The 22,604-nt window shown below is 36.5% G+C and overlaps 1 protein-coding gene across 10 annotated transcripts in view; it reads left to right on the top strand.

Moving 5' to 3' along the window:
- The window catches only part of tutl (immunoglobulin superfamily member turtle), a 302,646-nt gene that overhangs the window by 175,370 nt on the left and 104,672 nt on the right, over positions 1-22,604 (top strand). For 6 of the 10 annotated variants that reach the window (XM_076212758.1, XM_076212753.1, XM_076212756.1 and 3 more), the window contains one exon: positions 19,822-20,016. In XM_076212758.1, coding sequence (XP_076068873.1) covers positions 19,822-20,016 — 195 coding nt within the window. The remainder of the gene's footprint in view (positions 1-19,821; positions 20,017-22,604) is intronic. The other 4 variants (XM_076212759.1, XM_076212755.1, XM_076212757.1 and 1 more) reach the window with 1 other exon arrangement.

Genomic DNA, 22,604 nt, shown 5'->3' with positions numbered 1-22,604 from the left:
GGAGTTGTGACCTTGCATTCCCGGTGTGTGAGTGGTCTCAGACCTACCCAGAGATCTGCTAATAATGAGCTCTGAGCTCACTGCCGTAGGGTGGTGTCTGGCTGTCTCGAAAAGAGGCTGCAGCAGATCCGAGGTGAATACACACACACACACACACAAAGAAAAAAATCAGCCAAATTCATAAGTGCTGTATATAGGATATAACATCAAAATTCATATTGCTGAATCGGGGAAAGTCACGTTGTTGTGAATATGGGATCATTTGTAAAGAAGGATGTATAGGATTTGATAGCAGTGCAGATGGATTGTTTCCGACCTGCACGTGGTGGATAGTTGTCAGACTGAAGAAAAATATGGCATTAAGAATCAGTGATGGAAAATAAACAGGGCTTTGATTTGTCGCTGTATAGATATGTAAAGAGAATAGTGGATCAGGTAAATGCGGAGAAATGGTAAAGAGGAAAATCGTACATGCGTTGGAAAAAGAATGCGATTGAATAGAAAGAAAATATTAAAGGAGGGAATGTTAGTACATAACAAGATCGGGTGGAAGAGGGGGACGTATATAGAAAACGGGAGGGACAGGAATGCGAGCAAAAACAGGGGTAGAGCGAGTGACCAAACCCAAGTCGCGAATGAAACATATTGAGGGCGATTTTTCTTTCTTCCTTTCTTTTGCATTCCTTAGGTAATTTATACAATTCCCTCACTTACGAGGATAGTTCTGAGGCTAAAGGAGGGAAGAATAATTTATTTTGTATAGATAATACTGGAGTGCATACAACCATCATGATGGTTATGATTACAAGCAAACAAGAACGAGAAAGTAGGAAATAGAAATCAGGATTCAATCAGGACACCCAGAAGGAAAGAGTGCCTACATACACAACTACTTACGATTAGTTGAAAGGAAGCACTCATTTGCCAAGTTACTACATGCACAAATCCACACAGGTACACAGTGAATAAGATGTAGAAGGATAAGAAAGGGAATAATCTAGAAGAAACTACAGCATAGGTAGAATTGAATGAAGATTATATTAAAGGGGTGACTGATTAACAAAGAGAGTGGAGAGAGGTACATGGGGAAAACACAGAGAGAGAGAGAGAAACAAAATAAGGAAGAACAGGAGAATAAAGAGGCAATATAGTTGCTAAAGAGTAATGACACGCTGTTAAGAGATAAAAAAAAAAAACATTTGGAATGGAATGAAGAACACATCTAGACCTGAAAGAGAAAAGCAAGCAATACAAAAAGTCAAGGAGATTGTCTAGGGCTAGATAGTACGGTGTCAGTATTTTGGTCATGTAACTACGTGCAAAGGGGAACACGGCCGATAGAAATTAAATTAAATCATAAAACACAGTCAATAAGATAAACAATTAAGCATGGAAATTATATATTTATAAATTGACAGTGTCTGGAAAACAAAGGCTGGGAGGTGGGGGTGTTAAAGGACGGAATAGAAGAGGACATTTGTACTGGAGGGTGATAGGCCAGAAAATGAGGACTTAGTATCGAAAGAAGGAATTAGAAGTGAGGAAAGGGTAAATAAAAAAATGGTGGAATACACTGATATACACTAAATTATATCGGCTAGGTTTAAGATAAATGGTTAAAGGAGACTAAGCTGAATGGAAATATTGATGCCCCAATGGAAGAAGGAAAATACAATTTACCACGAAGGGTTAAAGGAGAAAAATGGGAATGGTGATGATATTAGTAAAAAAAGAAAAAAAAAAGGATATACAAGTGAAGATGAATGAGAGAGTAGTGAAAGTAAAGTTGAAGTAATAACTATGAAAATATCAACAGGAGAAAACAGTAAGAGGCTTAGCAGTAGTGGATGAACTGAGGCTGAATACAAAGAGGTGCTGTTGGACTCGGCTGTGCACCTGCAGGGAATATATATATATATATATATATATATATATATATATATATATATATATATATATATATATATATAACTGGTGGGAGATTTCTGTTGTGGAGAGGTAAATTGGGAGGAGTGGGGAACAAGTGAAAGTGAAGAATTATAAGGTAACCCATTGTGAAATTTAACAAGGAACAATGTAGGAGTGGCATATATATATATATATATATATATATATATATATATATATATATATATAATATGTGTGTTTGTGTGTGTGTACGTTTGTGTGTAATATATATATATATATATATATATATATATATATATAACACGGCTTGATGGTGTCATGATGTCATGACATTGTTCTCGATCACGAATTCATCGATTCGAGTTTGAATCTCATCCAGGGCTTAGGGAAAAAAAAACAACATCGCTGTACTGCGAGCCGGTACTCCAACTTTGATGGGCAAGGAGTTGCGAGTGTAAGGTCACAGCATTACCCATAGATCAGGCCACATGTGAACTCTGTGCGTGATGCAAGAGTAGTGAATCACACTGGCACCTTCAAATTTGCAGGTGTTATGGGGAAAGATCCCCTGCAAAATTTCTATGGACGTGGGTTGCTTACACACACACACACACACAATATATATATATATATATATATATATATATATATATATATATATATATATATACATACACATATATATATACAGGGACTCCTCGGTTTACGACGGTCTCAACTTTCGCCGTTTTGTATTTACAACACTGGTCGTGCTTACTCTACATTCCCATATATATATATATATATATACTGTATATGTATATATGTATATATATGTATGTATATATATATATATATGTATATATATGTATGTATATATATATGTATATATATATATATATGTATATATATATATATATATATATATATATATATATATATATATATATATATGTGTATATATATATATATATAACTAGTTGGTGAGCCCTGTGGAGGAATACGTCGCAATGCGATCTTACGCCGTCTTTTTCGATTATTATTTGGTCTCGTTTATATATATATATGTATATGTATATATATGTATATATATATATATATATATATATGTATATATATGTATATATATGTATATATATATAAATATATAATATATATATATATATATGTATATATATATATATATATATATATATATATATATAGAGGGGGGGGGCTGCCCTTCGTTATGGCTCCCAAGTGTAAGGTAGATTCATTTGATGACAGCCCATCGAAGAAAAGGAAAGTACTCACCATGGAAGCTGCATAGGCTACTTTAGCTGGTTATGATCTACGCCGAAAATAGGTTTACGACAATGTATAGAAGCGGAACTCCGTAATAACTCGAGGATCCCCTGTGTGTATGTACTCGAGTTACGATGGAGTACCGTTCCTACGCAACGCCATAAACCGATTTTCAGAGTGGCTTGGAACCAACCAAAGTATACATGTTATATTGTGATTGCTTTCCTTTTCTTCCATGCATTGCCATCAGAAGAATTTACCTCACACCTAGGAGCCCTAATGATGGGCAAATAGTTCCCTCCCCCTAAAAAAAAAAAAAAAAATGGAGAGAGCGAATGGTAAGTAATAAAAGAAAATGGCGCACTACCAAGATTGACCAGCGTTTACTTACTCGGTCTATCGTCAATTGACGACGTATCCCCTCCCCCCTCGCGCTTACTAATTCTTTGTATAATAAGAAAAGATCAACAATGGGGAATGGAGTACAGGAACAAGCACTACCAGCACCGTAACCACGAAACGGCGGAAGTTGAGATCATCGTAAACCGTACCTGCATGTACATGTGTGTATGTGCGTGTGATTCACCATGGTTTTGGATCACGTGTTGGACTCGTGATCCACATTTATTACCTTCCTGAATGAGTTCTGTGCTCATGTATGACCCGGTCTATGGGTAATGCACCCTGCGCGCGCGCGCACACACACACACACACACACACTTCATCGAATGGACGGCGTAGAGGACGTTCTGAAGAAAAAGTGAAATTTTCGTGGATCCCAAAGCAAAGGAAGTACCTATTGTATTTACAGGGGGGGAATTGCTCGTGGTGTAGTGGGAAAGTGAGGAAAAAGGAGAAGGGGAGGGATTACTGAGGGAAATGGAAGGAAATGAGGAAGGGGAGGACTTGGTCCAAGAGGCCAGACGGCTTGTAAACAAAAGGCGGACCGATGATTTGGGTTTTGATGACGGGACTAACAAAAATGTAAAGATTAGAAACATAGACAAGAGCAGTTCAACGGAAGGTGAGGGTAATAACTTCCAAGGATTTAATGAGGGGGCGGCGGATACCAACCTCCCCCGACTGGCAAAACTAGAGGAAAAGCTTGATCAAATGACCGAACATTGGGAGATTAGGTTCGGTAGGATAACAAAGATTGCGCAAAGTGTTGAAAGATTGGAACTAGAGAAGGCGAACAAAAACTTAACTAAAGAAATTGAAGAATTAAAAAGACAGTTAAAAGAAGTAAAAGAGGAGAATGAAGAATTAAAGAGGAATAGTAAGGACAACAAAGAGGGTTGGAAAAAAAATCCAAGAAAACAGTAAAGTTGCATTTACTGACATAATCAAACAACAAATGAAAGAACAAACTGAAGACTCAGTTATTAAAGTGATGAGACAGAAGGAGAATAAAGTAAGAGACTTAGCAGATAAAAAGAAATGTATAATTATATTAGGAATGGAAGAGAAACATGACCCAGATAGAACCACAAGAATCAAAGAGGAAAATGAAAAAGTAAGCAGTTTACTAGAATTAGTTCAGGAAGATGAACCAGAAATAATGAAACAAATCGAAGAGAAGTTTAGGCTCGGAAAGTATAGTATAGATAAGACCAGACCAATTAAGTTTAAATTCAGGTCACAAACGACGGCAGAGAATATCTTATCCAAAACAGGGAAACTAGCAACAAGTGAACAATAGAAAAATGTATGGATAAAAAGGGAAATGAATAAAGAGGAAAGAGAGGAGGAAAAAAGGAAAAGACACGAAGCTAAGGAAAAAAACGAGACCAAAAGAGAGTCAGAAAAAGATAAATTCTATTGGAGAGTAGTGAATATGAAAGTAAGGAAATTCGAAATACCAGAGAAAAACAAAAGGGAAACAGAGAACACAATGGAAGTGGCAGAAAACTAAGAGTGTCTTACACAAATATAGATGGATTAATAACAGGATTGAATGAGTTGAATGATTATCTGAAGGAAAAAGAACTGGACATAATGGGAATTGTAGAAACAAAATTAAAAGGTCCACTACCACCCAACAGTGTAGGACATGATGCATATAATTATTGGATTAGAAACAGAGAGACAAAGCAAGGGGATGGAGTTATGTTCCTGACTAAGAAGAATATAAACGTGAGGTGTGTCACATATGGAAAGAATACAGTAGAGATTATGATCGAAGTGGAAGACAGAGGTAAGAAGAGCAGAAAGTTTGTGATAAATTATGTGCCTCCGAAAACAGCCTCATGGGAAGAGAGTGAACATAAAAGTATGGTAGAGGACACAAAGATAACATTAAATAAGATAATGGAAGATGGAGGAAGAATAGTTATGATGGGCGACTTTAATTGGAAAGAAATCTGCTGGGAAGAGATGACAGTAAAGGGTGGAGACAGCTCATGGGGAAACGCTCTACTTGAGATGATTACTGACCATACAATGACACAGTGGATACAGGAGAACACTAGGTATAGAAATGAAGAAGAACCATCGAGACTAGGCCTAATAATTACATCTGAACCTAGAATAGTGGAAAAGATTGAATATAAAACACCAATAAGTAAAAGTGACCACATATTGATTGAACTGGAACTAAATGAGGAGAAATACATGAAAAGAAATGAACAATATAGAAGAGGAAGAATGATGTATGAAAAAACAAACTTTGATAAAATAAGAGAATTCTTTCAAAAAGCAAACTGGGAAGGAATATACAAAGAAGAAACTACAGTGGAAGAGAAATGGAATAGTTTGACAAAAAAAGAAAAAAAAAAAAAAAAAAAAGGAGTGGAAAAGTATGTCCCAAGACAAAAACAAGAAAAAGAATATGTAAAATGCTGGTACAACAAAAGTTGTAGGGAGTTAAAAGACAAAAGAGACAAAGTTTGGACCAGATGGAGAAAAGACAAAAGGCCTGAAAAATGGAAAATATATACTTGTTATAGAAATGAATATGTACAAACGTGCAGAGAGGAAAAGAAAAAATATGAAAAAGATGTCATAGAAAAATGTAAAGATCAACCAAAACTATTCTACAGATTTGTAAACAACAAACTGAAAAACAAACAAGATTTAGAGAAATTAAGACGAGGAGTTGAATACACAGAGGAAATTGAAATGGCAGAAATTATGAACAAACATTTTAAATCAGTGTTTACAAGGGAGAACATACAACCTGAAGAGATCGAATGGAAAGAGAAAGTCCCCCCTATGAAAGAAATAGAAGTAACAAAGAATGAAATATTGAAACACTTGAGTAACCTTGATGTCAGAAAATCGCATGGACCAGATGAAATAGCAAACTGGATTTTAAAAGAATGCAGGAATGAACTGGCAGACAAAATACATAGCATAATAAACAGTTCCTTGAAAGAAGGAAAAGTCCCAGAAGATTGGAAAAAAGCAAATATAGTACCTATATATAAAGGGGGAAATAAAGAAGACCCTACAAACTATAGACCAGTCTCTCTAACAAGTACAATAGCAAAAATTTGTGAAAGAATTGTCAAAAGTAGATGGGTAAAATATTTAGAAAAAACAATGTGCTAAATCCAAGACAATTTGGATTCAGACATGGACGATCATGCGTCACCAATTTAATATGTTTCTATTCAAGGCTAATAGATATAATACAAGAAAGAGATGGATGGGCTGATTGTGCATTTCTAGACCTATAAAAAGCTTTTAACAAAGTACCACATAAGAAATTGCTTAAGAAATTAGAAACTGAAGGAGGAATACAGGCCAACTGCTCAATTGGATGGAAGACTTTTTGCAAGAAAGAAAAATGAGAGTAGTGATAAGAGACGAACACTCAAAATGGGATGAAGTAATAAGCGGTGTTCCACAAGGAACAGTTCTGGCCCCAATAATGTTTGCTATATATATTAATGATATGGATGAAGGAATTGAAAGCTATATGAGCTTCTTTGCAGATGATGCAAAACTATTGAAAAAAGTGAACACGGAAGAAGATTGTGAATCACTACAGAGTGATCTAAATAAAGTACAGGAATGGAGTAGGAAATGGGAGATGGAGTTCAATACAAAAAAGTGTAGTATAATGGAATTTGGAAAAAGCAAAAACAGAATAACAGGATCATATAAATTGGGAGAAGAAGGAATAAAAAAAGTAGAAAATGAGAAGGACCTGGGAGTCATTGTTATGAACAATATGTCACCTGAGAAACATATAAATAAGATTTTTGGAGAAACTTATAATTTGATAAGAACAATCAAAGTTGCATTTACATACCTGGATGAAGAAATGGTGAAGAAAATTCTAATCACCCTGATAAGACCAAGATTGGAATATGCAGCAACGATATGGTCACCAAGTACAAAAAAATGTATTAAAAAACTTGAAAGAATACAAAGAGCAATTACAAAATTGGCACCAACACTCTCAAAACTATCATATGAAGAGAGACTAGCAAAACTTGAACTACAGACACTAGAGCAAAGAAGAGAGAGAGGAGATTTGATAGCTATTTACAGAATCAAGAAAGGCATAGAAATTACTGATAGAGAGAATCTGATAAAATGGGATGCTAGAAATACAAGAGGACACGGAAAGAAAATAAAAAAAGACAGCTATAGAAGAGATCTGAAAAAGAACAGCTTTCCTCACAGAGTAATAGACAGTTGGAACAAGTTAGACGAGAAAGTGGTGTGTGCAAAAACAATACATGAATTTAAAAATAGTTTAGATAAAATGAGATATGAAGACGGGACACCACGAGCATAGCTCCCCTTCCCATAAAATACAACTAGGTAAATACACACACACACACATATGTAGATACATAGAACTCCTTGCCCACCAGAGCTGGAGTACCGACTTGTAGTGCAACTATCCTAAAATTTTCACTTTACTGAATTAGCTGTTAAGAGCAGTACTACTGCACGGTCGAACTGTGTGTATTTACCTAGTTGTAGTTGTATTTACCTAGTTGTATTTTACGGGAAGGGGAGCTATGCTCGTGGTGTCCCATCTTCATATCTCATTTTATCTAAACTATTTTTAAATTGATGTATTGTTTTTGCACACACCACTTTCTTATCTAACTTGTTCCAACTGTCTATTACTCTGTGAGGAAAGCTGTTCTTTTTCAGATCTCTTCTATAGCTGTCTTTCTTGATTTTCTCTCCGTGTCCTCTTGTATTTCTAGCATCCCATTTTATCAGATTCTCTCCATCAATAATTTCTATGCCTTTCATGATTCTGTAAATAGCTATCAAATCTCCTCTCTCTCTTCTTTACTCTAGTGTCTGTAGTTCAAGTTTTGCTAGTCTCTCTTCATATGATAGTTTTGAGTGTTGGTGCCAATTTTGTAATTGCTCTTTGTATTCTTTCAAGTTTTTTTATACATTTTTTTGTACTTGGTGACCATATCGTTGCTGCATATTCCAATCTTGGTCTTATCAGTTATTAGAATTTTCTTCACCATTTCTTCATCCAGGTATGTAAATGCCACTTTGATTGTTCTTATTAAGTTATAAGTTTCTCAAAAAATCTTATTTATATGTTTCTCAGGTGACATATTGTTCATAACAATGACTCCCAGGTCCTTCTCATTTTCTACTTTTTTTATTCCTTCTTCTCCCAATTTATATGATCCTGTTATTCTGTTTTTGCTTTTTCCAAATTCCATTATACTACACTTTTTAGTGTTGAACTCCATCTCCCACTTCCTACTCCATTCCTGTACTTTATTTAGATCACTCTGTAGTGATTCACAATCTTCTTCCGTGTTCACTTTTTTTTTAACAGTTTTGCATCATCTGCAAAGAAGCTCATATAACTTTCAATTCCGTCATCCATATCATTAATATATATAGCAAACATTATTGGGGCCAGAACTGTTCCTTGTGGAACACCGCTTATTACTTCATCCCATTTTGAGTGTTTGTCTCTTATCACTACTCTCATTTTTCTTTCTTGCAAAAAGTCTTCCATCCATTTAAGCCTTTTGCCCTGTATTCCTCCTTCAGTTTCTGATTTCTTAAGCAACTTCTTATGTGGTACTTTGTCAAAAGCTTTTTTTAGGTCTAGAAATGCACAATCAGCCCATCCATCTCTTTCTTGTATTATATCTATTAGCCTTGAATAGAAACATATTAAATTGGTGACGCATGATCGTCCTTGTCTGAATCCAAATTGTCTTGGATTTAGCACATTGTTTTTTTTCTAAATATTTTACCCATATACTTTTGACAATTCTTTCACATATTTTTGCTATTGTACTTGTTAGAGAGACTGGTCTGTAGTTGGTAGGGTCTTCTTTATTTCCCCCTTAATATATAGGTACTATATTTGCTTTTTTCCAATCTTCTGGGACTTTTCCTTCTTTCAAGGAACTGTTTATTATGCTATGTATTTTGTCTGCCAGTTCATTCCTGCATTCTTTTAAAATCCAGTTTGCTATTTCATCTGGTCCATGCGATTTTCTGACATCAAGATTACTCAAGTGTTTCAATATTTCATTCTTTGTTACTTCTATTTCTTTCATGGGGGGGACTTTCTCTTTCCATTCGATCTCTTCTGGTTGTATGTTCTCCCTTGTAAACACTGATTTAAAATGTTTGTTCATAATTTCCGCCATTTCAATTTCCTCTGTGTATTCAACTCCTCGTCTTAATTTCTCCAAATCTTGTTTGTTTTTCAGTTTGCTGTTTACAAATCTGTAGAATAGTTTTGGTTGATCTTTACTTTTTTCTATGACATCTTTTTCATATTTTCTCTTTTCCTCTCTGCACGCTTGTACATATTCATTTCTATGACAAGTATATATTTTCCATTTTTCAGGTCTTCTGTCTTTTCCTCGTGAGTGTGTGCATGTTCATGTGTACATTCAGTACATGTGTTTTCCATGTTCTGATTATTTTTGATGAGCAAGCTTACATTTCGTAAGATATATGTGAAAAAATTAATTAGTATTAGTATTCTTGCACCTACATTTAATTAAACATACCATTGAATGTAAAATATTTTCGTGGAAGAAGGGGTAGGCTTTTTATGTATCAATTGAAAGTGGCTTTTGATATTTTTCTGGTATGATATTGTCAGTAATGCTGCAAGGTTCGTATAGAATAAATCACTATTGATATTTTCACTGCATAAAGCATCAACTTAAATGAGACATGTTTGATTTGAAGTACCATTTGCTTCAGTCTGCCTTTTTTTATATATATTTTTAATTATATCTTTTTCTTGTCATTTCTTATTTGATTTATTATTTTGCTAATTTATTTTTTACCCATTTGTACTCTGCAAAATCTCTTATATGGCACACTGCATGATGAAGTGCATGAATATTGAATGTTTATTGTTTAGCTTTTTATTATATTTTGATGCATTTCATGTTTGATGTGATTGACTAATTAAATGAAAATAAATATGTGTTCTTTTACATGAATATGATAGATAGAAGTTGGTAATTCTGTCAAAGGTAATAAAATGATTGACTAGTGATTTTGTACTTAAAAGAACACTCATATGTCTATATTCAGTTGTGTATAAATGTACCAGTATGTAATATATACATGTACTCACTTGTATAGAAGTTTGCATGTGTGTGTGTGTGTGTATATGTATGTGTGTGTGTGTATATATATGTGTATGTGTGCTAATAAACACTGGTGTGTGTGTGTGTGTGTGTATATATATATATATATATATATATATATATATATATATATATATATATATATATATATATATATATATGCATGCATATACATGCATACATACACATGTCTAATAATAGGGACCAGTAACAGGTATCTGCATGTGGTAGTCTTGCAAGATGGAGAAAGAAAGAGTCCCTTTTCAAAACCTGTTAACCCCCTCACCTTCACCGGAAGGGGATGATACTTGGTCTCCAGATTGGGCCCAAGCTCTCTCTCTCTTTCTATCAACTTCAACTGTATTTCTTACACCTTTTCACTCATGGAGAGCTGACAGCAAGCAACTACTCTCCTCCTACTACCTTCTACTACCTTCAGCTAGGTATGTAGAAACAGTTCCACACTAACACAAAAAGACAAGAGTCTTAAGTTTCTTCCCCAAAGAGATCTGTGGGAGGTCGTGAGGACTGTTGCCTGCCATTGTGGGGTTGTGGATTTTCCACTTAATGAAAATTGAGGCAACAATTAATTCATAATAATACCAGTAACAGTTGCCTTGGATTTCACTGACTGGGAACCCATAGCCTCACATCAGCTGGCAATGTTTCTTAAGCCCTCCCATAGATATCTCTGGGGAGGTATGTTTCACTGTTGTATATCATGTATTAGAGTAGGATTTTTCTATATAGTAGTTGTAGTAGGAGGAGGAGGATGGGAGCAGGGATCATGTGTCAGCTCTCTTTGCATGAAAAGATAGAAGATATACAGTAAGTTGTTAGAGAGAGATTTTAGGCCTGGTCCAGATAAAGAGTAATGGTCCCTTGGGGCATCTCTAAATGAAAGTAAGGGTATTGACATGTTTGAAAACAGACAATAAGGAGATGAAGCTCTGAATTCTCCGTTGCTGTACCACCAATTGCAGGTATCCATCGTTGGTATGGTGTGTTTATATGTACTGTGCTGGATATGTTTATATAATTACAAATGTACACTGAAACCATGAACAAATTGAAGGCTAATTTTGATTGTTGGAGATAGGACCCAATGAGCATAGGGGAATAATGGCAGGTAAATACAAAGCTTCAGAAGAAAGGAGAGAGAAGTAACATGTTTGTAGAGTTCAGATTAATGACAAAAAGTAACAGAGAATATCTTCTTTTGGGCTAGAAGAATATAATGAGGTAATTAGAAAAAAAATTGAAGAAGAAGCCTGAAGGATATTAAGGAACATAGTTTTTCATACTGATGCATCAAATTTTACAATAGTCTCAAAGATGAAATAATGTAATCAAAATCCATAAACAAATTTAAGGCTAAGTTTGGTTGATGGAAAAAAGATATGGCTCCACTAGCATAGTTATTTCCATGTACATTACAATTAGGTACATACTAAGTTATAATAGAAGGAACAAGATGAATGATTTTTTCTAAAATGTCTTATACAAAGTGACAGGAATATTAAAAAAAAAATTCTCATTGTTTTTATATGCTTGAGAACTTTATTAGTTGAACTTTGGACTAGAAATGAAAGTAATATTTTTTGTTCAACTGTGTTAACAAATGTTTTGTTCACCAAAATGTTGACAAATCCATAAGAATAATAGCAGGTATGACTATTAACACCATACACTCTTGTTTATTACTGAATGGAAAAGAAAAAAATACAAAAGCAAAAGAGAAACATCTGGGAGTATTGGCCATAAATGTCGTATCACATGACAGACATACAAGCAAATTTGTGGGTGAAGCATAAACTATAAATGAACATAAAAGTGATAAAAAAAATTACAGAATGCCTGAACTGCCTCAGATTTGTATACACAGTGACAATGTGGTCTCCATATAAGGTAAAGGATGTAGAATTGAGAGAATACAAAGAGCAACGGCCAAGCAGGTTCCTAGCCTTGCAAATAAATTGTACAAGAGAGACTGAAAGTGTTGGGCCTACCAACACTGAAAGAGAAGAGTATTTGGTGACTTGATAATAGTGCTCAGGACAACAAAAGGAGTAGATCAAACTGACAGAGGGGATCTCATCGTCTAGGACAAGAGAGAGTTGTGAGGTCGCATAAAAAAGGAATAAGCGATTGGGAGATATTTGGAGGGGAGTGGAAGGGTGAATAGAGTGAGTTTCTGGGCCTGATCTAGAGACCCAGTACTAGCCTTTCGGTGCCGCCCCGTCTTGTAGAAGTGGAGATTGGGTGCTGCTTTGCAGTCCATTGCTGAAATGACGGGTGCCGTTTTAGTATGTGGCCTACGATTTTTTTTCTCTGGTATAGTATGTGGCCTACCTATTCAATGCACCGAGGAACGCACCCAGCTCTGCAGGTTAGGTTAGGTTAAGGTTAGGGTTAGGTTATGGTTATGGTTAGGTTATGGTTAGGGCTAGGTTAGGTTAGGATTAGATTAGGGCTAGGTTAGGTTAGGTTAGGGTTAAGTTAGGTTAGGGCTAAGTTAGGGTTAGCTTAGGTTAGGGTTAGGTTAAGTTAGGTTTGGCTTAAATGAAAACATTTTTAAAGTATTGTTGTTTGTTTAAAAAATTTCCTGATGCAGAAGACATTCAAATAGGGTAGGCCACATACTAAACAAGTTTCAAAAAGGTAGGCCACATACTGAACCAGTTTCAAAAAGGTAGGCCACATACTGAACCAGTTTCAAAAAGGTAGGCCACATACTAAACCGGCACCAAATGACGATGGTCGAAAATCGGTCGTAGCCCATCAAGCATCTTTACAACCTCTGCACAGGTCTAGATTGGGAAGTGATCCTCTTGAAGTTGCAGCAGTCAACCCCGAGCAAATTACATGAAAATATAATTCAGGTCAACACCTTAAATTAATTTAAGACTGTTTGATGAGTGGAGGCAAAAAGATGAGGCCCAGTTAGCATAGCTCCATCCTCAAATACTACAATTCGGGAAATGAAAATAGGTAAACAACTGTAATTATACTCACGACTTGATGGAGCAATGGTAGCGTTCGCGGCCGCCATTACGGAGGTCCGGGATCGAAAGGAATTGTATTGGGCAGGGAAGTTAGCCAGAAAGGACTGCTGGGACGCTGCGAGATGGGAAGCGTGGAAGAAGAACAGAGGTGGAGAGACGTAACAGATAAGTTTGCAAGAGTGGTGTGGCAGAGAATGGTGTAGTTGCACGACTCGTTGGATAGTTTGGGATGCCTTTGTTCAGCAGTGGACTCGAAATGGGTGATTGTTCAATGAGCGTTTGTACGGAAAACTTTCTTAATATCCTTCAGACGGCGGTATATGACTATATACAGTATATTACATGTGCACGCGTTACAAGCGGATATATATTCATAGTGTATTATGTGTTTCATTGAATGTATAGGTGTATTTGTTTATTTAACTATTTACGAAATTGCAGTACACAGGAAAGGAACAACGCTCGTTGGGAACCGTCTCTCTTTCCATGTATTATAATTCTATTTTGTTTGTGGTTTTAGTTGTGTGTGAGAGAGAGAGAGAGAGAGAGAGAGAGAGACGAAGAAGAAGGAAAACAGTGATGAGGTTCCGGTACTCAGGTGGGACAGTTCAGTCTCCATTCGTACAGTCATGGTCGGAATCCTCTGCGCAGATGTATTCCTGACCTTTTTTAATTATATATATTATATATATATATATATATATATATATTCATATATATATATATATATATATATATGTTTTTATATATATATATATATGTGTGTGTGTGTGTATTTATATATATATATGTGTGTGTGTGTGTGTCTGTATATATATATATATATATATATATATATATATATATATATGTGCAAAGTAGACCACTGGGAAAAAGACACTAACGACGCAGAGCGCTGGCGTATATTAAATCTTCAGTGCAACAAGTACATGTACTTGTTGCACTGAAGATGTAATATACGAAAGCGCTCTGCTTCGTTAGTTTCTTTTTTCCAAGTGGTCTACTTTGCTTAAGTGAACACACGTACCCGTGTTCTTATTAGCATATGTATATATAAATATATATATGTATATATATATATATATATATATATATAAAAATAAATATTTATATATATTTATTTATATATAATATAATATATATATATATATATATATATATATATATATATAGTGTGTGTGTGTGTGTGTGTGTGTGTATATAATATTCTCATGGAACGCATATATGAGTGCCCTCTGTAACTTTCCCCCCGGTAATAGTTGACTGTCGATGATTAATTGTTGAGTCCGTTTCCAAGTTTGACAAAAGAAAAAAGAAAGAAAAAGTCACTGATCCCTGTAGGAGAACTTTTGACCGTGGCTGTACGAGTTGACTGTGGGAGTTTATGCTGCCATCTGCAGTGCGGGAAGCCACAGAAATCCCTGCAACCACTTGAAGCATGTGTATGGCCAAGCAGAAACCGTGTAAAAGCTGGTGGTGGACAGGATTTTAACATCCCACGCCCAGTCCTTACACAGGCAGGGAAAGTCATTAATTCTTAAGAATCCGTTACTCTATTTTCCCAGTGAAATGACGGATAAGAACAAAATTGACGATTTTTCCTCCTCTCTTTACAGTAAGCATGTATAACTGGCGCACCGCAAGGGCAAATGTTAAAAGTTATGCATTGATTAGTATGAGGATATCGACGGCTACATTAATCGCTCGAAACATGATTCATGCATTGTAAAAATGACACCGCAGCATAAGCGCCGAGAATAACGCTCTTGATCAGAGCCAGTTATGCATGTTACTTTCTCTAACAGTACTATTGCGGACACCTTGGCCTGGCCTTTGACATGTCAGAATTATACACACGTATCTCTTCGTGGTTGTATGAAGAAGATCTGTTGTCAAAATAAATTCGTGAACTACTGAAGGTAGAAAAGATACTGAACAACGGTGTCTGCAATTTTCATCTTTAGAACAACCAGCGTCCGATACTTCGAGGGTAGGGTGGGATATTGGTGAGGATGGGGAAGTCTTATTTGTTATTGATGTACTGATAGGAAACATGTCATTATAACCATTTGATGAATGTTCATTTTGTTTATTTTTGTTAATATAATAATTTATCATTGTCAATGATATTATTATATCGTTATTTTATTATATGATTGTCATTATATTTTTATTATTATTATTGCCATTATTATTATTATGTTTTATTATTGCAGAAGATTGTTATTTATTGTCATTACTGTTATTGTTATTACCATTTCATTATATTTATTGTTATTACTATATCATTATATTTATTATTGTCATTATTACCATTATCATTGTAATTATTATTATTATTATTGATTATTATTGTCATTATCAACAAGTAAATTGAAAAAAAGTATAGGTGTATCATATCTTTGTTACTGTTTGGAGAGAAAGACTACTTCCTGTTTATTTCTTTAGAGAGCCCTATTTATCTCCTATTTATCTATAACTGTTGCTGTTTTAACCACAACTGTTGCTGCCCAACTTGGAACCGGGGACAACCTCCTTTCAATCTATCACGGATTTTATTTTCTTCTCCGTCTTTTGCCTGCCGCGCACGCCACCACCTTCACCACCACCACCACCACCACCTGCTGGGACGCCATGTCCTCCAACACCAACCAAACCTCCTGACTCCATACAACTATATGGACAACACGAAACATGGACACTCCACGGACTTAAACAATTATACACCCCACCACATCCACATCGTCATCAATCAATGTAAACAATAACATTTATTCCTTATCATTGTCTCATCAATCAATAACGTCGATCATCCCGTCCCAAACTACAACTACACATCAATCATCGGTAACAATGCTTTCAAATCATGATGAAAACAATTATTGAACAATCAAATAATGATATTGGTGATGAAAATAATAATCATAAAATATATTGCATGTCACCATTACAACTACAACCATCACCATCGCCTCAATACCATTTTGTTAATCCTGAATCGCAACTTCTACAACTGCCATAACCACCAACACAATTATTATTACACTTCAATTAACAAACATCATCAACGTCCTTGATCATCGATTCATCGCACTCCCACACTACAACAACTCACTGTATCCACTTCCTTGTTATCTTTGACAACCACACACCACCCCGTACGTATGGGATCGGCAATGCTACTGCAATCTTAAAAATATATAACAATCATTGAAATTGTTACATTATACATTTGATCGGGTGGATATGGCCGTTGTGAATTTACAATAAATACATAATGAAAACAATGTCACTGTGCATGCGAACATTGGCGCCACTCGTATCAATACGATCCTCGTCTCATTTACATTGCCTCAATTACATTCCTGATACTGTGGTCTCATGCCACACGATAAACTCACGCGATGATACACGCGCGCTGCGCCGTTCGTATACGTGCGACACTCTCTCTCTCTCTCTCTCTCTCTCTCTCTCTCTCTCTCTCTCTCTCTCTCTCTCTCTCTCTCTCTCTCTCTCTCTCTCTCTCTCTCTCTCGTCACACACAAACACACACACACACACGCAAATACACAAACTCAACTTTCACACACGACTCGTTCAAAATTGTTCGTGAATTGGTATTACCTTTCACCCGTACGTTCAATGCGTTTAAACGAATGTGTGTGTGTGTATATATATATATATATATATATATATGTATATATATATATATATATATATATTGTGCATGCGCATATGTGCTTGTGCGTACACACACGCACTCACACACACACACACACACTTTATATGAACATACATGCATTTCTGAATTATTGAAATTATTTTACTTCGGTTTTCCACCATTATATATATATATATATATATATATATGTATATATTTATATATGTATATATGTATATATATATATATATATGTATATATGTGTGTATGTGTATATATATACATATACATATGTATATATGTGTGTGTGTACATATGATTTTTTCTTTTATTTATGTATTTTTACTGTTCTAATGCCCTGGGCATACACATTTATGAACATGATGTATGCCAATCATACAAAAATATTTACACATTGTGTGATTCGTGCGTGAAAACACGATATGTACTGATTTTATGCGTACGTGTCTTCCTTCGTTTTTCTTTTGTTGCTGTCGGTCTGTATTATTTATTCTATTTTTTTTTTATTATTATTACTGTTATCGTTTATGTTGTCGGTTATAACCTCCATCATCATCATCATTATCATTATCATTATTATTATGTTTGTTTCCTTTTTGAAAACTATTTTCAACTATTTGTATGTTTTGGCCACACTTGGGGGACTCGCCCTCCCGTTTTGTGCATACCGCAAATACCTATCTCCACTCACGATTTTTAAATACTTTGCTATACTTTAACATATACAACCTTATCCACAAATATCAAATTGCACCTTGAACCTGGTCATGAATGTTGGGAATGGTTTATATATTTCCTCTGTATCGACACTATCTCGTTGACCTTCACATGCAATCTACACCAAAACAATATAATCACATCCTCACCGCCGCCTAAACTGTCACGCAAATTCGACAATGCGAACGTCAACAACGGTGTACTCTACCAATTGTCACACACACACACACACACACACACACACACACACACACACACACACACACACACACACACACACAACGGATCATCACAAATGTACACAATGGTCATTATCACCATAAAACGATCGCTCCACCGCTAACCCCACATCAAACTTTGCATCAACTAACATCGCTGAATCACAACTACATTCTGTTTTCTTAAACCATCCGTCATTACTCCATTCTCTCTTCTTACGTAATTGACACACTATCACATGCACAACCCAATTATTGGAACAAAACCACGGTTAACCCAATGATCACCCTCCCCTACTTACCCCCTTCTCTCCCGTCAACACCTGACTAATAAACCCCAAATACTTTACCTGATTCCAACAACATTTTATCTTTAAAACTCTAATTACTTCATTCCACGTTAACTCTTCACTCTCTTCAACACTGCCTTTACTGTCGTAATGTGTACAATCACCTCCCTATCTGGCATCCGGTATGTTACGTCCTTAACAACTCCATTGCCTCTAACCCTCTTTGTCTCCTTTTCCTTACTATCTATTCTTCTCCCTCGTTTTCCTCATTACTCTTTTTCTCTCCCTCCCTTCCTCCCTCTCTCCCTCGTCCTCTTACGCATGATCCTGTGTAACGTGTATCATTTCTTATCACCATGGATACCTTGTCGCCTACTCATATGTTTATTTGCTTTGTTTTGTTTCTGTATCTTTGATTTGTTATTTCTCAATGCCGGGTACAATGGACATAACGGTTACTTCTGGGTTACTTACCTTGTGCATATACAAATGCGCGTACTCAATCACACACACACACACACACCACATCACACATGTGTGCACATGTGTGCCCTTTCTTATCTCTTCCTTTTACATTCCACCCAACGTTTATCATCTTGATCACTACTACATTGTGAACTGTTTTCTGAATCGGTCACATCACCCATACCTCTAACGCCCTCACCATCAATGCTACACTTTTACCATCGCTACACCAACATGAATATATACTACATTCGCAACACGAACACTGATGAAAATCTTTCATCAATCATGTATACACATTGCCATTGCTGTTGTCACCACTCGAATCACGTCCCTATATGACATACACCTGTACATCACCCAAATCACTCTACATCGCTCCCATATTCCCATACTTTTCTCACGGTTCCACGGCCTCTCACACTTCACGACCACGACACTACACGACATACACGACAACACACGACACGACACCTGCCCCTTTGGTTGGTGCCACGGACGCCTGGTCTCTCGCCACGTCGCCGTTCGGACCGTCTGCTGTGTTCCTACGTCACCAATTGATGATGATGACGGTGATCATGATGATGATGGTGATGATGATGATGGTGATGATGATACCGCTGCTGCTGCTGCTGCTGCTGCCGCTGCCGCGAAAACTGCTCCTGTTGGTGTGCGCTCCCATCATTGACACCATTGACAAAGGACCGCTTCCGGTAGGCCGGCCCCTCCCACCTACCAACGTGACTGTGGAAAAGGTCAAGGATGGCTACTTGATCAGCTGGATACCCCCAGTCAGCAAAGGCGTACCGGTTGAGTATTTTGACATCGAATATCGCACTGACAGCAAGTGGAAAAAACTCAACAAGCTACCTATCCTCAATGAAAATTCCTTCCTCGGTAAGTGTCCATAACCAAATTTCTTGTTTTTTCCTCTCCTCTCTCTCACCCCACTTTTTTATGTTAGCACTCTATGTATTAGCAGGGTCTAGTAGCGTCTTAGTTAAATTTTTAGACTTGCCAGTAGCGAGGTCCTGAAGGCTACAACGTAAGATTGGCTTACAAATGGTTAATGAATAATTTTAGTTTTAGAATGTCCTTTATTCATAGAAGTATATGCGTTGATGGCGTCGACGAAAGTTTGATCCCCGACGGTCGGTAACTCCGGTGGGGAAAAGGTGAAATGTGGTCCAGGTCCAGGTTCAAATTAAGTTTAAATTCAAAATCAAACGATGGTCGTCGTTATTTTGATGTCATTAATTATTGATTGCAAACGTTTGTCATACGGTTCCCACACCCAGAGATACATATTTGCATTCCTCTTGAAGGCGCTGTATGAAAAAATATATATATATTTCTTCGGTGTACATTCGATTTTAACGTTTTACGCCAAATAGCTTTGACGCGGTGAAGAATGCATTTTTGGTCACGTGGTTCTCGGGGAAGGGGATCCCATTAAATTTGTTAAGTAGGTGGATACATGTTGATAAATAATAATGATGATATTACTACTATAAATACTAGTAACAACTCGCTATCATTTCCTAGGATTACATGACTCATTTGCACCACTAAATCTGCGAATGCATTGATGTGTAGGGCTTTATTGGGCCGAAAATTGACATTCCTTGGCAATGCAGTTACATTATTTCATTCAGCTGCCACTGACGAAATTTTCATCGAGAATCCACATGGCCAAGGGAAACGTACCTTCGTCCAAGAAACGGTCAACGACCCGAAATAGTAACCACCTCAACACCGACTCTCATGTTGTCCTATTTGTAATTTAGATTTGAAGTATTTTTTCTTCAAAAGATATTTCAAGTCCATTCCAAGTTATGTCAACATAGGTTTGATGTACCAGTATCCCTCTTGATTTAATCAAAAAAGGTTTCGTTGACCATGTCTGTCCGTTTCGATAAGGAATTCCCGCCTAATCTTAACACCCTTTAATGTTATGACGCACTTAATGGCTTTTATTCAGGCTAGAGCCAAGCTCGGGACGAAAGGAAGGTCTCGATCAGTCGCGAATCCATTTTGTTCCGAGTCTGCTCCCACAACCGATCGAAATCGTTAACCGTCCTTAAGATATATATATAATATATATATATATATATATATATATATATATATATATATATATAATATATATATATATATAATAGTAATAATGATGATAATAATAAAAATAAGTGCGTCACCTTGTTGATTTTTTTATGCGACTCGATTGTGACATTCGCACAAGGTACCCGTCTCATGAAGAAATTTTATGCCAAGGTTGCTGAGGCCAGCACGGTGACAACGAATCTTCCCCGTATGTCAGTACGAAAACGTGTGACGGTAGCCAGAATAAGAGTTCTAGAAAATGTCGTGTCAAAGGGATCAGGTGCCAATATCTTGTGCTCTGGCGAAACATCTTTTGGCTCTGTAGCGCGTTCGATCTTGACTCCACCACGTGAGCAAGCAGGACCTCGTTCGATTCCTGTTACCGGGCTCCTGGAGACTGTCAATTGCACTGGCAGTCCGTGCATACAGGGTTAAAGTTACGGATTCGGCTGCAAGCAACTGAACGCCATGTGAATCAAATTTACAGAAACAGCGCACAAACGAACGCACGGAGCAGCTGTCGAGGATTTCGCGGCGGTTGGAGCGAGTTCATAGTGTCTCACGAGGCTGCCAAAAGCTACCCCAGTCAGACACGCTATGCTATATCGGGGTTTTTGACCGCGTCTGCACGTCTTCCGCATGCGTCCTCGTGGTCACTGTATACTATTTTAGCTTGATTCAAATATATTCACTTTATCCTCGCCCGCGGATCTGCTCTTTGATACTTCCGTCATCAATACTTTTATGAATATCGAAAGAAACTCCGGCCTTTTCCCCCATGTCTTCAGTGACCCTGACTTAATTCCGTTATGAATTTTACAGCGTCTGAGTTAAGGATAATCATGTAGGATACCTTCACCAAAAAGGAGTGTAGGAATTTAGTTGTTCATCCATATAAGATATTCTAACACAGGCTTGTTTGTAATATTTTAGTAAACTACTTGTAAAATAGGGTTTTGTTATTCATATTTTAAATTTAGTCTTATCTTAATTTACCTGTTAGTCTGTGTGACCATAACCAAGGCATATTTCAGAGCCGAATGACCGCCACTTCTTCGTTATAAAAAATGGATCATCAATAAGTAGCCAAGTCGTGTCGTACCTAATGATCTGAAAGAACACGTATTCACTTGGATGTCTCAAGATGACAACTTGACATTTGAATTACATTATTTTCCATACTGATTAAGATTTTCACTTTTACTCAAAATAGAGTCCTCTGACCAGCAGGTTCCAATAGACGTCAATCAAAGGATCACGGAATTGTTAAGGTGCAGAACTAGTTATTAGTATGCAGAAGTAGTCAACATTTATATTAGTCGAAGACTGACGTGTAGACTACTCGTATGCATATGGACTTAAACACCGTGACCTATGAGTTG

Source organism: Oratosquilla oratoria, chromosome 30 (assembly GCF_046742065.1).
Source record: "Oratosquilla oratoria isolate Oo_2021 chromosome 30, ASM4674206v1, whole genome shotgun sequence".
Taxonomy (NCBI): Eukaryota; Metazoa; Arthropoda; class Malacostraca; order Stomatopoda; family Squillidae; genus Oratosquilla; species Oratosquilla oratoria.
The sequence above is the reverse complement of the archived record's forward strand: the minus strand, read 5'-3'. Positions and strand labels throughout refer to the sequence as shown.